A 15,084-nucleotide genomic window follows, 5' to 3' on the forward strand; every position below is an offset into this window, starting at 1 on the left:
CTCCTCCGACCAGGCACCCCACCTCTCTCCCCCACCCAAATTCCTCTCAAATCTTGGTGAATTTCGTTGGATCTGTCCGTAGAGATTGTTCCCAACCCGTTCCTTGAGGTAATCTCCTCCCTTCCCCTTCTTTTTATCCAATGAATTGATGGATTTGGTTGGATCTACATGTGAAACACTAGATGTGAAATCCTAAGTTGATTTGAGGGTGGATCTAGATTTGGTTGGATCTTAGGGTTTGTTGAAGTATGACAAGTGGTAGGGCTAGGTTGTAGAAACCCTAGGTTGATTTGTGTTGATTATCGTAACTAATGAATACATGTATGTATGTGTTGTTCACATTATGCTAGGGGGATGGAAAGAATTATTCATGTTCATCATGTGGACAAGGATGCTTTTTTGAAGGGAACCCTAGAGCCGGACCCGGAAGAGGTTGACTTGGTGTTTGACCGTAGCCCTAGCTTTCCCGAGGTGGTAGCACAAGTGAGGATTGAGTTGAATTGGAATGAGCCAAATGATGGTGTTGAGCTAGAGGGAAGACATAATGTGGGGTTTGGAATGCACACCCGTTGGAAGACAATGCGTATCAACTCCGAGCAACGTTGGTCCGTTTACAAGGAGACGGTGGCCGAGTCACAAGACAAGGCTTTGGAGTTGTTTACAACCAAGACGGTTGATGCTCATATCGAGCTTGACATTAACCGGCGCTCCTCCCCGGTTGAAGCTAGGAGTCCACCACCCATGAGCCAAGAAGAAGCCACCGAATCTCCCATTTCCCAAGATCCACCGTTGGAGAAGGAATATGACGATCATGACGATGGTGATAATGGTTTCGAGATGAATTACAACAATGTTGGTGATTTGGATGGATATTTGACGCAAGAGGACATGGACCACTCCATTCCTTATTTTCGGTGATATTCCTCGGACTCGGATGATGACGGACCCGATGAAGAAGTTGATGAGGATGGCTTGATGGCTAAGGAAGCCGAAAGAGCCGACATCTTCAAGAAGGTAACCGGACGGGATATTCGGATACCATTGTTCCGCGATGTTAGTCTTGCGGATAATTCATTGTTCGATAATGAGTGGGATGACTAGGGAGAGTTGGTTACTCCTCAAGGTGGTCCGACATCATTCCAAGATATCCTTCATGTGCACCACAAAATTCGGGATCTAGCTGTACACAACCAACTCCAGGCTGATTTGGTGGAGCATATGTGGCAGCATGTTGGCAACAATGCTGCAAACAACAATGAAGGAAATCCCGAAGAAAACAATGGCTAAAGCATTTGTATCGTTTTTACATTTTTAAATAATACTTTGTCATTGAATACGTGGACAATAAACTTATGTAATAAATCTTGAGCATTTAAACTCATTTATATATTTTTATGACTTTTTATGTTTTTATAGTGAATTTAGAAGCAAATATCAACTTCTATGGCACCGCGACCCAAATCTGTCGCGTTGGACGCAGCGCGTGACCCAAACGGACATGTGGACGCGGGGCTCCATCCGCGTATCCGTACGGCCACCCAAACGGCCCAAAACGAACTGCCCAATCGTTTGGGCCGCAGCGTTGGAGATGCCCTTAGGCCAGTTGGGACCGACACTCTCGGACAGTCGCGCAAGCGTCGAAAGACGACGTACGGGCGTGCGGGTCCAGCGGGGCGGCATGCATCATCGCGTCTTAGGGTGTGTTTGGTTTACGCCCAGGTAAGCCCCACCAAATATTTCGCGTGACCAAAATTTAAACGAACCATTTTCACGCCCACACTTCGCCCACGATTAGCAAAAAATTACACTGTGATGCATGGGCGTACCAATTTTTTGGGAGCCAACCAAACGCCAGGTATCATGCACCAATTTTTTGGTAAGGCCAGCGTCGGCTTAGAACCGAACCAAACGCACCCTTAATTTCCACGGCGGTTCGGGGCTATGTACGTTACGCTAGTACAAAACCCGCATGCGGCAGCCTTCAGTGTCTGTACATGTGCACACACGATTGAATCATTGCAGACGCATTCGCTGCAGAGCATACACGTTACTACTAGAAGCTTTATGGAACCATTACCACGCCGGATGTAGGTCGTAGTACGAAGCTACTCATCAAGAACCGGGACAAGTCATATCTACGCATCCATAGACAATTGACATGGCTGTGAGGGATCGCAAAATGCCGTTTATAAAATGATGTTGGAGATTTATTTAAATTTAGATGTATATATACATTTAAATTTAGACAAAATTGCGACATTCTTTTGTGGATGGAGCTAGTAGGATATTTCACCACCGCTACAAGCATTGACAACATGAGGTTCGGTACAATAACTTGATCTATTTATTTTCACCGTTGGCTTAGTCATCAGAAGATCATCCACATGTTTTTTTTACAACTGATCGTCCACATGTCGACATATTTTACAGCCTTTTCTTTCATGGGTAATTGTAAATTATTACCAATATAGTTATCAGATTATCATAACTAGGTTATCGGGATCTGGCAATGCATGACTTGCGTGCTACTATTTGGTGGAATGGTATGATCTATTTGTAACTTGGATATAGTTAGTCCCGAATAGCTTCCTCTCTTGGCAAGGGGACGAGAACCTTTGAATTTTTCACTCTTGCGGTGTTAGTCTAATAGAAAAAGGATCAGAGAGGTATTTGCATGCACTGAATTGTTCATGGAAAGAAAATTCACTAATTATTTGAAGCTCACTAGTAGTTGTAAGTGTCTGGACCCACCCAAGGAACAAGCTCATAACTAAGGGAGTTTTTTTTTACCTAGCTATCACAGACCAATGACTTCATGTCGCTGCGTACGATCCATGTCTTTATAAGGAGCATAACGTCTCTGAGCAAATGCATAGCTTATTTCCCGTTTTACTTCCGTGTCATCAAATTAAAAAGTACTAATATGTGCATTGTTGTGTCAATGCACTCGGAGAAAATGAATTTGATCGGTAGGGGCATAGAAGGCACCAGTAAGTACCAAGGCCTCACTAGAATTACATCATGAGATGTGGGGATTTTGCCCCATAGTTTCTAGTCAAAAAAAAAAAGAATTACATCATGAACTACGTGGCTCGTGATGACACCATGACTCTCACTCCTACCCCAGGGTGTCAACTATTCTCCCTATGTGGTAGTTCTTTGCTTACCATCATGTACGCTTGCTACGCACGTATCATAAGAGATACTCGTGTGCCATCCACAGTAAGCAACGGCCTTGTCGCCATTGCCTTCACTTGGAGGAGTGGATTGCAAAAGATTGGTTCGACGAGCATAAGAGGGCGAGACAAAGGAACAAACATGGTTGCTCAATGGGTTTGGAGGAGAAACATAGAGAACTTAGAGATGTGCATGGGGATGGATGAATTGATGATGCATCTGGTTCAGAGGCGGAGCTTTGTTCAACCACTAATGTCAACTTTTTTTTGAGAGTACGCGACCGCGTACCTTAAATTTATAGAAGAGAGCAAACAATTTACAAGAAGTTTTTGCCCTTGCGAACAAAGGCAGAAACCTACACCACTCCACCCAAAACACCTAGGGCTACTCTCTCACCCCTGTCACACTCTCTCATTCTCCTACACTCACACTTCTCCACACTACAAATTCCTCGCTAACTTGTTGTGTTAAGAGAGCAGCCGTATGCTGTAGCCTGACATTGTTCAACACGTGAGCGTTTCGATGTTTCCATAGCTTCCAGCATGTGAGGATGACGAAGGAGTCGAAACTTTCCCTCGCCTTGCTCTTAAAACGTGCCCTGGTAGTCCCCCACCAATCCTCCAAGGTGGATCCCTGCTGCGGTTCCTGTACCTGAATCTCTAGTCCTTGTAGACACCTAAACCACACTTTCCTGGCGAAAGGGCACTGCATGAGCAAGTGTTCTACCGTATTCTCCTCCTGTAAGCAGACGAAGCACGGCGAGGTTGATCCTAGAGGCCATGGCGTGTTCGTCTATCGGCCATTCACAGCCGCTGCTGTATAGCGAGCCAGACAAAAATCTTACACTTTGCCGGGGGCCAAGGCGACCAAATCCACTCTGCAGCCGCAAAACGCTCCCTGCCCTGGCACAGATAGTAGAATGTATCCTTGGCTGAATACTGTCCCGAGCTAGAACACTTCCAGGCAAAATGATCCGGCACCGCGGCGTCTCTCGGAACCACTAATGTCAACTAACACCGACGATCTCCAGAAATACTCAAGAAATGGTCCTTTTACTCACTTAATGACACTGAGCCCATATACTCGAGGTTGCAATACGTATTACATGACCCAACACCCCAACAACGACTCATTTGTCTATCTCCGCCCCTCATCTAGTGTGCATGACTCGACTATTAGATGTGAGTGGTGTGGGCTAGATCAGAGACTTGCTTTTAGCCTTGTTTTTATGACCGACATATAACTAGTGCTGGTAGAAGAAACGAGGATGTTTTTCTATTCTTGTTTGTTTTCATTACTTTCTACTACAGTGAGAAAATTTGTAATGCAGTTCTTTTTCTTTTATTGAAATCTTGAACACCTCCAAGAAATATGCTTTTTATGCACTATATATTCATTCATGTGTCTAGTGTTGGCAAAGGGCAAGACCACATGCTCAGCATTTTGGACGTGCAAAATGCTTCTTTGTAATCTTGACTGCTTAGTGCTTAATTATAGAGAAAAGTATACAGTATACGGTAATCACAGCTTTAGGGTGTTTCCATCGCTTCCAAGTTCCAACCCAAAAGTCATTCAAAGTGCTGATGCGAGACGAAGATGATGTTTTGACAGATAGAGAAAGAATGTGGATGCGGAGGCGTGGAATTGGTTGCACCCTTGTCGAGACTCATCTACATTGGTGATGTCGGACGTTGATAGGCGGATGCAGTCGAGGCAAAGGTCAAGACGGCCCACAAAACCAATCTATGTCACCGGACTCTGATCCAATTGTGTGCACATCCAAAGTTTTGACCAAAAGTGATGAATATCCGCCACGGCATGCACGAACAGATGTGGAGGTGGCCAGCTGCTGCTTTTGGTTTTGGAACATTTTTCGTTCGAGGGGTCGTCGTTCTCCTCCTCGATGGTGCATCTAACATGATCGTGCTTGTGATTTTCTACCCCATTATTTCGTCCGTCCGCTGGGAAGGAGCCGCGCTCGCATAGGCATCAAAAGGTGTGCTTGGGTATTGGCAACACACATGTACTTCTAAATTAGTTATGGGATAACTACTTAATTAGAAGCCCTTGTCTTTTAGTTTCCACATGTATTGCTTCATGTAACTTGGTTTTCGATTAATGAAATATGTGGTTCTAAAAAAAACAAATAAGCTAGGCGGTTTGCCAATCATGTGCATCTTTGGTCATAAAACGGTTTGGCATCCGGTTTTTGGCCAAAAACAAACGGGTCACGCTCTTGTCACGTGAGGCAGGCTCCGAAGGACGCACACCTCGTCGATATCCCTCTCCTGCGCGTGCCGGTCCTCGACGTCCGACTACTGAAGCTCCGCGGCGTCTCTCTGGTCCGAAGGTCAAAGGTCCGACATGGCCGTCCCCAAGCTGACCCCGTCCCGTTGGTCCGGGCTCCCCATCCCCCTGCAGACCTCGTCCCCGAGCTCCCAGTTAGCCCCTGCCGCTCCTCTAATCCTCGCTGAGATGGCCTAGCAGCTTCTTCAGGCGCGCTCCTCCGCAGTCATGTTCGGTGCCACGAACTAGAGCCCAGGCCACGTACGTGCATTCCAGGCTGGGCAGCCAAAGCGGGGGCCGTCCACCTGCGGCATCTGCAACAACTCCTCCGTGGCCGCTATCCCGAGCTCCAGGAGCAAGCCGCGGTCGATTGGGTCACTTGCGCCAGTGTTATCGTCGACGCCGACGCCGTTCATGCCGACGGGGCGCAGAATGGCCGCCGAGCTGCCACCCGTGATCGGCGCTATGATCGGGGCGGGGCGGGGCTATCCGCGCCGGCGAGCAGCAGGCAGGCGGCATGCGCAAGAAAGTCGGGTGGACTCCTAGGGCCGCACCAGCAATGCACTGCACACGAGGTGCTCAACAAAATGCCGGTAAACCAGCCAGCGGGAGAGCAAAGTCAATTAATCGATGTCCTTTTTTACATTCCTGTCCTAGTAATATTGCATCAGGGGGTAAAGTGTAAGAAAATGTTCCCCATTTACCTCATGTGTGTGACCGGTTTTCAGCAAAAAAGGCTAAAAAACAGGCAGCGGACCGTTTTGTGACCATGGGTGCACACGGATATCAGGTTGAGTGACCGGTTTGTTCGTGTTGCAACTTCAGTGATTTATCTGCACCCGGGAAACAAGTTGTGTGACACGCAATGCCATTAACTCGGGGATTCTTTGCTACTAATTGACCTACCGGAAGATGGACTTCATATCGTTGTGTACCACCCACGTCTGTTATAAGCAGCCACAGTTCTCCAAGAACACACATAGCTTATTGTCTTTCTTGCTTTACTTCCTTATCTTAAAATTGTACGGTCCAAATTCATGAATCCTTGGTGTGCTCATGCGCTGTAAGGAAATGCGTTCACAAACTTTGTGAATCACTCCTGCTCCAGCTTGTCAACTATACTCTTTCTTAATTCGTCATACCCACTGTGCGGTGGTTTTGTGCTGAAGCAACACCGTAGTCTTTTCTTGCTTCGCCGAGATGAAATGAGGATTGCAAAAGATGGAACAGATGAGGAGGGGCAAAAGAGGGCTAGACAAAGCAAGCAACATGGTTGCCCAACGATTTTGGAGGAGCAATACAGACAACTTTGAGGTGCGCATTGGGATGGACAAACAGTGATGCATTCCATCAACCTACAGCAGGCTATACCTCACAGCCACAATGCATGGAACAGAATAAGCACCTGAAGAGACGGCCCTTCCAATGGAATGCAAACACAAGGATACACTGTATTACATGGATAAATAGGAGGAAACGACAGCAAAACATATTCTGCAGATTACAGTCAGGGCTAGCTACCTAAGCAACATTAACAAAACATCTATTGTACATGACCGGCAGCTAGACTACAGGTCAATACTACAAGTCAAGCACAACAACCAGCCAGGTGTGCAGGGCTATCAAATGGCCAACAATCTAGCACTGCCCAGGCCACCGATTGGTTGTTGTAGTGCCACCATTGTACAGGCCCAACACCAACACAAACCTAGAACACCAGAAAAATACAGGAGCTTGGCCCAACCGCATCACAGCTGACCAGGTCGATTATTTCTCGTCCTCATCAGGATCCTCCTTTGAATTCTCTTTCTTGCCATTTTCTTCTGCATCTTCATCATTCTCTTCCTCACCTTCATCGTCAGACATGCTGTTGATGACTTCCACTATGATGCGCTTCACCTCAGACTTCCTATCCATGAGGTCCATCTTAAAGTGAGCTCCTGAAGTGCAAAAAAAAAAAAAACAGAAATGTCAGTGCAATTCATTCATCATGACATTACTTCATTTTGCAGAGAATGACAGAACAAGAGGATACCTAATTTCCGGAGAATGTCTGCCAGGGTTGCCTATAAGAAGATAATATAACCCAACTTAGCATGCAAGAGGACCAAAAAAACATGGGAAGATCATAACATTTTGAGTCTGCATACCGTATTGAAGTCCACTTCTTTCAATATGTCACTGACAACAGCATGCAACTGTTTAGTGGTCGGGGCTGACCCAGCATCATTGCTACCCTTGCCTTTTCCTGGAGAAGATGGAAAAGAGTTATGCATTAGTTATACCAGTGCGGCTGTGTGCATCTTAGTTATGCAGAGGTCGGGCTATTGCGCAAGTAATAAAGTGCTCATTTTCGGAAAAAATAGTTATACCAGTTTCCCAGTGGCATCTCGCAGAATGAACTCATTTAGTACTTACAAATACTATATTTTTCCTGCTTATGCTATTTCGACTACATCATCTTCGCTTTTACTGCCAATCAAGTCTTGCTTTCTTGTTGGTTTTCTCTACATCTATTTGCTTTCACTACCAATCAAATCTTGTTTTTCAGTGTTTTTTCAACAGAAACCATTTCAGGTTCAGCTATCAGCCCCAAATTAACAGCTTGCAAATAAATCTAGATGTAGTTAAATAAAAAATACTCCTTCAGTCTCATGAAACTTGTCTGAGGCTTGACAAAATTTGGTCGTATCTACATACTAAAAAGTGTCTACGTACATCCAAATTTTTATAAATCTTAGACAACTTTGGTGGGATGGAAGGAGTAGATGCAACACTGACTACAATAACTATGTTGCAGAACTCATTTAGTAGCTACAAGTAAAATATTTTCTGGTTATGCTATTTCAAATAGACCATCTTCGTTTTCCCTGATAATCAGATCTTGCTTTCCAGTTCGTGTTCTCTACAGACCATTTTCATTTTCACTGCCCAATCAGATATTGTTTTCCAGCTAGTTTTCTCAGTTGGTATTCTCTGCACCATTTTCCCTTTCACAACCCAATAAAATCTTGTTTTCCAGTTAGTTTTTTAACAGCAACCATTTAAGGTTCATCTAGCAACTCCAAATTGACTCATCGATCAAATCTAAACGTACTTAAATCAAATAGTTGTAACACTGACTACAATAAGTATGTTGCAGATCATGTACCTTTATTTTCACTGGATGCCTTGGCACCTCTCTTCTTTTTTTGATAAGGGGAATATATTAATATCAAAGATACCAATTACGCCCAGTCTCTGCAACAACGCCCCACCCTAATGGCAGTACGGATGCACACAGCCAAAAAAGAGTAAAGAAAACTAAGAAATAAAAGTCCCGCTACAGCCTTCTAGACCTAGCAACAGCAATACAACCACCACCGTGGCAACACCTGAAGTACAGACACTCCAAAAGTGACGCCTCCAAGAAGGGAACAGTGCACCAGGGCCCTCGTCGCCCAACCAAAGGTGTTTGTTTTTCATCCTGAAGATAGTCCCCACTCTCAAAACAATGCCTCCAACAAGAACATTGCCAGGAACAACCAGTTAAGGCCAGACCTTGCGTTTTCACCCTGAGAGGTAAGACTCCGAACTTCCCCTGTGCTGCCGCCCCCACAAGCATATCACTGCTGCAGAGCCCGGAACTCCAAGCAGATCCCTCAGCATCATGGAGACTCGAACCTCCTTTAGCCAGTCCACCAATCCGGCTTTCATGATATTCCTTCTTCTGACTTCACCATGGACCAAAAAAGTCACCTGATGTCAACACAGAATATATCTTCGCGCCGCTCCCTCCGGAACCAAACGATAGGAATAAAAACATGGGTGCGCGCGACCGAATACCACCCGATCCAGCAAACTGTAGGCACAAAAAGCACTGCTCCATTTGCCAGTGAAGCTTTCTGGAACTCATCTCTCCAACCAGATCAAAGCAAACTGACCTCCGAAAGATCCTCATCCTCGCATGCGAGAAACCCGAGGACCGCCACCAAAAACAAAGCAAGATCAGCAGCCCCCACGCCGCCAATCCCTCCTGCCGGATCACCAAGGAAGAGGGCGGCGACGTGGATCATGCGTACCGCCGCCGAACCGTTGGCTGGGGCGGAGGCCGCCACCGCTCCACCGAATCCTCCATGGGTACCGACGGAGAGCCTCAGGCCGGGACCAAGTGAAACGTCTCAAACGTATCTATAATTTCTTATGTTCCATGCTTGTTTTATGACAATACCTACATGTTTTATTCACACTTTATATCATTTTTATGCATTTTTCGGGACTAACCTATTAATAAGATGCCGCAGTGCCAGTTCCTGTTTTCTGCTGTTTTTTATTTCAGAAAAGTTAGTTTACGGATATTCTCGGAATTGGACGAAACAAAAGCCCACGGCCTTATTTTCCACGGAAGGTTCCAGAAGTCCGAAGGAGAGACGAAGAGGAGCCACGAGGCGGCCACACCATAGGGGGGCGCGGCCCCACCCCTGGCCGCGCCGCCATATGGGGTGGGCCCCTCGAGCGTCCCCCGACTCTGCCCCTTCGCCTATATAATCCTCCCGACGCGAAAACCCTATCACCGAGAGCCACGATACGAGAAAAGTTCCAGAGACGCCGCCGCCGTCAAACCTACCTCGGGGGGTTCAGAAGATCACCTCCGGCACCCTGCCGGAGAGGGGAATCATCACCGGAGGGCTCTACGTCACCATGCCCGCCTCCGGACTTATGTGTGAGTAGTTCATCCTTGGACTACGGGCCCATAGCAGTAGCTAGATGGTTGTCTTCTCCTCTTGTGCTATCATGTTTAGATCTTGTGAGCTGCCTATCATGATCAAGATCATCTATTTGTAATGCTACATGTTGTGTTTGTTGGGATCGGATGAATATGTAATACTATGTAAAGTTGATTATTGATCTATCATATATGTTATTTATGTTCTTGCATGCTCTCAGTTGCTAGTAGAGGCTCTGGCCAAGTTGATACTTCTGACTCCAAGAGGGAGTATTTATGTTAGATAGTGGGTTCATGTCTCCATTGAATCTGGAGGAGTGACAGCAACCCCTAAGGTTGTGGATGTGATGTTGCCACTAGGGATAAAACATCAATGCTTTGTCTAAAGATATTTGTGTTGTTTACATTACGCACAGTACTTAATGCAATTGTCTGTTGTTTGCAACTTAATACCTGGAAGGGGTGCGGATGCTAACCCGAAGGTGGACTTTTTAGGCATAGATGCATGCTGGATGGCGGTCTATGTTCTTTGTCGTAATGCCCTAAGTAAATCTCATAGTAGTCATCATGATATGTATATGCTTCTCTATTTGTCAATTGCCCAACTGTAATTTGTTCACCCAACATGCTATTTATCTTATTGGAGAGACACCACTAGTGAACTGTGGACCCCGGTCCATTCTTTTACATCTGAAATACAACCTACTGCAATCATTGTTCTCTTTTGTTTTCACGCAAGCAAACATAATTCTCCACACCATACGTTTAATCCTTTGTTTTCAGCAAGCCGGTGAGATTGACAACCTCACTGTTAAGTTGGGGCAAAGTAGTTTGATTGTGTTGTGCAGGTTCCACGTTGGCGCCGGAATCATTGGTGTTGCGCCGCACTACACTCCTTCACCAACAACCTTCACGTGGCCTTCATCTCCTACTGGTTCGATAACCTTGGTTTCTTACTGAGGGAAAACTCGTTGGTGTGCTCATCATACCTTCCTCTTGGGGTTCCCAATGGACGTGTGCTTTACCGTCACAAGCAGCTACTTTTCTGGCGTTGTTACACCCCAGGGATTTCTAACTCCCTACATGCCAGTAACTACTTTTCTGGCGCCGTTCCGGGGAGATCAAGACACACTGCAAGGGGAGTCTCTCACACCCAATCTCTTTACTTTGTTTATTGTCTTGCTTTATTTTATTTTCTGTCTTGTTTGCTTTCTTTATATCAAAAAAAAATTAGTTACTTGTTTTACTTTATTTAATTCGGTTTGCTTTATTATTGCTAAAATGAATACTCCTGAGAACACTAAGTTGTGTGACTTCACTAGCACAAATAATAATGACTTTATATGCAATCCTATTGCTCCACCTGCTACTACAGTAGAATTTTATGAAATTAAACTTGCTTTACTAAATCTTGTTATGAGGGAACAATTTTCTGGTGTTAGTACTGATGATGCTGCTGCCCATCTTAATAATTTTGTTGAACTTTGTGAAATGCAAAAGTATAAGGATATAGATGGGGATATTATAAAACTGAAATTGTTTCCTTTCTCCTTAAGAGGAAGAGCTAAAGATTGGTTGCTATCTTTGCCTAAAAATAGTATTGATTCATGGACTAAATGTAAAGATGCTTTTATTGGAAAATATTATCCTCCTGCTAAAATTATATCTTTGAGAAGTAGCATTATGAATTTTAAGCAATTGGATAATGAACATGTTGCCCAAGCATGGGAGAGAATGAAATCTTTGGTAAAGAATTGCCCTACCCATGGACTAACTACTTGGATGATCATCCAAACCTTTTATGCAGGATTAAATTTTTCTTCAAGGAACCTATTGGATTCAGTTGTTGGAGGTACTTTTATGTCCATCACTTTGGGTGCTGCAACAAAGCTTCTTGATGATATGATGATCAACTACTCTGAATGGCACACTGAAAGAACTCCTCAAGGTAAGAAGGTAAATTCTGTTGAAGAAACCTCTTCCTTGAGTGATAAGATTGATGTTATTATGTCTATGCTTGTTAATGGTAGATCTCATGTTGATCCTAATAATGTTCCTTTAGCTTCATTGGTTGCCTCAAGAAGAGCATGTTGATGTGAACTTCATTAAAAATAATAATTTCAACAACAATGCTTATAGGAATAATTTTGGTAACAACAACTATAGGCCATATCCTTCTAATAGTGGTAATGGTTATGGTAATTCTTATGGTAATTCTTACAACAATAGTAGAAGTGTACCCTCTGATCTTGAAGTCATGCTTAAAGAATTTATTAGTACACAAACTGCTTTTAACAAATCTGTTGAGGAAAAGTTTGGTAAAATTGATGTTCTTGCTTCTAAGGTTGATAGTCTTGCTCTTGATGTTGATCTTTTGAAACTGAAAGTTATGCCTGATGAAGTTAAAGATACTAAGTCATTTTCTAAAACAAATGCTATCCAAGTTCGAATTAATGACAATATTAGAATGATGGCTGAATTGCATGCTAGGTGGGAAAGAGAAGAAAAACTTGCTAAAGAGAATAATATAGCTAGAGTTTGGACTATTACCACCACTAGTAATGTCGATGCTTCACATGTTGCTAAACCTCCTACTATCAATGGTAAAATAATTGGTGTTGGCAATGTTTCTACTTCTACTACAAAGTGTGCAAAACTGCCTGAAACTGCTGAAACTGTTTGTGATAAAAGTGCTGAAATTTTTCAGAGTGTTGGGGACAATGGTCCCATTGCTGTAGATCATAATGGTTTTGATTTTGATAATTGTCATATTTCTGAAGTTATTAAGTTCTTGCAAAAACTTGCTAGAAGTCCTAATGCTAGTGCTATAAACTTGGCCTTTACAAAACATATTACAAATGCTCTCATTAAAGCTAGGGAAGAGGAATTAAAACTTGAAGCTTCTATCCCTAGGAAGTTGGAAGATGGTTGGGAGCCCATCATTAAAATGAAGGTCAATGATTTTGATTGTAATGCTTTATGTGATCTTGGTGCAAGTATTTCTGTTATGCCTAAGAAACTTTATGATATGCTTGACTTGCCACCTTTGGAATATTGTTATTTGGATGTTAATCTTGCTGATAATTCTATAAAGAAACCTTTGGGGAGAATTGACAATGTTCACATTACGGTTAACAATAACTTTGTCCCCGTTGATTTTGTTGTTTTGGATATTGAATGCAATGCATCTTGTCCTATTGTTTTGGGAAGACCCTTTCTTCGAACCGTTGGTGCTATTATTGATATGAAAGAAGGAAATATTAAGTATCAATTCCCTCTTAAGAAAGGTATGGAACACTTCCCTAGAAAGAGAATGAAGATGCCTTTTGATTCTATTATTAGAACAAATTATGATGTTGATGCTTCTTCTCTTGATGATACTTGATTTTCACTTTCTGCGCCTAGCTGAAAGGCGTTAAAGAAAAGCGCTTATGGGAGACAACCCATTATTTTATTTCTGCAATTTTTGTTTTATATTTGAGTCAAGGTGCTTGTTACTACTGTAGCAATACCTTTGTATCTTTATTTTATTGCATTGTTGTGCCAAGTAAAGTCTTTGATAGAAAAGTTGATACTAGATTTGGATTTCTGCGCAGAAACAGTTTTTTTAGCTGTCACGAATTTGAGTTGATCTCTCTGTAGGAAACTCGTAAAATGCTGAAAAAATTCATGCGTGATCCCCAGATATGTACGCAACTTTCATGAAACTGGAGCTTTTCCATCTGAGCATGTTAAGTGCCTCGAAAAAATTCGTCTTTACGGACTATTCTGTTTTGACAGATTCTGCCTTTTATTTCGCATTGCCTCTTTTACTGTGTTGAGTGGATTTCTTTGCTCCATTAAATTTCAGTAGCCTTGGGTAATGTCCAGAAGTGTTGGGAATGATTGTGTCCTTGCTGAACATGTGAATTTTTGATTATGCACTAACCCTCTAATGAGAATGCTTTGAGTTTGGTGTGAAGGAAGTTTTCAAGGATCAAGAGAGGAGGATGATATAATATGATCAAGAAGAGTGAAAAGTCTAAGCTTGGGGATGCCCCCGTGGTTCATCCCTGCATATTTCAAGAAGACTCAAGCGTCTAAGCTTGGGGATGCCCAAGGCATCCCCTTCTTCATCAACAACTTATCAGGTCACCTCTAGTGAAACTATATTTTAATTCCGTCACATCTTATGTGCTTTACTTGGAGCGTCCGTGTGCTTTTATTTTCGTTTGTTATTTTCATTCTCTGAATAAAATCGGATCCTAAACATCCTTGTGTGGGAGAGAGACACGCTCCGCTTTTTCATATGAACACTTGTGTTCTTGTTCTTAATTCATGTTCATGGCGGAAGCTGAAAGCTGCAACACTTATTGTTATTTTGTTGGAAACAGAAAATGCTTCATATTGTCTTGAATAATTTGATACTTGGCAATTGTTTTGAGCTCTCAAGTAGATCATGTTTAAGCTCTTGCATCATGTAGTTTAAATCTATTAGTGGAGAACTACCGTAGAGCTTGTTGAAATTTGGTTTGCATGATTGGTCTCTCTAAGGTCTAGATATTTTCTGGTAAAAATATTTGAATAACAAGGAAGACAGTGTAGAGTCTTATAATGCTTGCAATATGTTCTTATGTAAGTTTTTCTGTACCTGTTTATACTTGTGTTTGCTTCAAACAACCTTGCTAGCCAAAACCTTGTACTGAGAGGGAATGCTTCTCGTGCATCCAAAACCTTGAGCCAAAACCTATGCCATTTGTGTCCACCATAACTACCTATTATGTGGTATTTCTCTGCCATTCCAAGTAAATTGCTTGTGTGCTACCTTTAAAACCTTTCAAAAATTCATTCCTTGTTTTTGCAATACATAGCTCATGGGAAAGTAGCCTAAAAAACTATTGTGGTAAGGAATATGTCGCTTATGTATCTTAGTTCTT

The 15,084-nt window shown here is 43.2% G+C and overlaps 1 protein-coding gene across 1 annotated transcript; it reads right to left on the reverse strand.

Moving 5' to 3' along the window:
* Positions 1-7,134: 7,134 nt before the first annotated feature.
* Positions 7,135-9,580, reverse strand: LOC124662526 (DEK domain-containing chromatin-associated protein 1-like). The gene is made up of 5 exons (XM_047200353.1): positions 9,536-9,580; positions 8,615-8,648; positions 7,614-7,711; positions 7,499-7,529; positions 7,135-7,403 (listed from the first exon to the last, which is right to left on the reverse strand). The coding sequence occupies exons 1-5, from the start codon at positions 9,578-9,580 to the stop codon at positions 7,231-7,233; spliced, it is 381 nt and encodes a 126-aa protein (XP_047056309.1). The 3' UTR covers positions 7,135-7,230.
* Positions 9,581-15,084: the final 5,504 nt, after the last annotated feature.

The sequence above is a fragment of the Lolium rigidum genome, chromosome 6, assembly GCF_022539505.1.
Source record: "Lolium rigidum isolate FL_2022 chromosome 6, APGP_CSIRO_Lrig_0.1, whole genome shotgun sequence".
NCBI lineage: Eukaryota > Viridiplantae > Streptophyta > Magnoliopsida > Poales > Poaceae > Lolium > Lolium rigidum.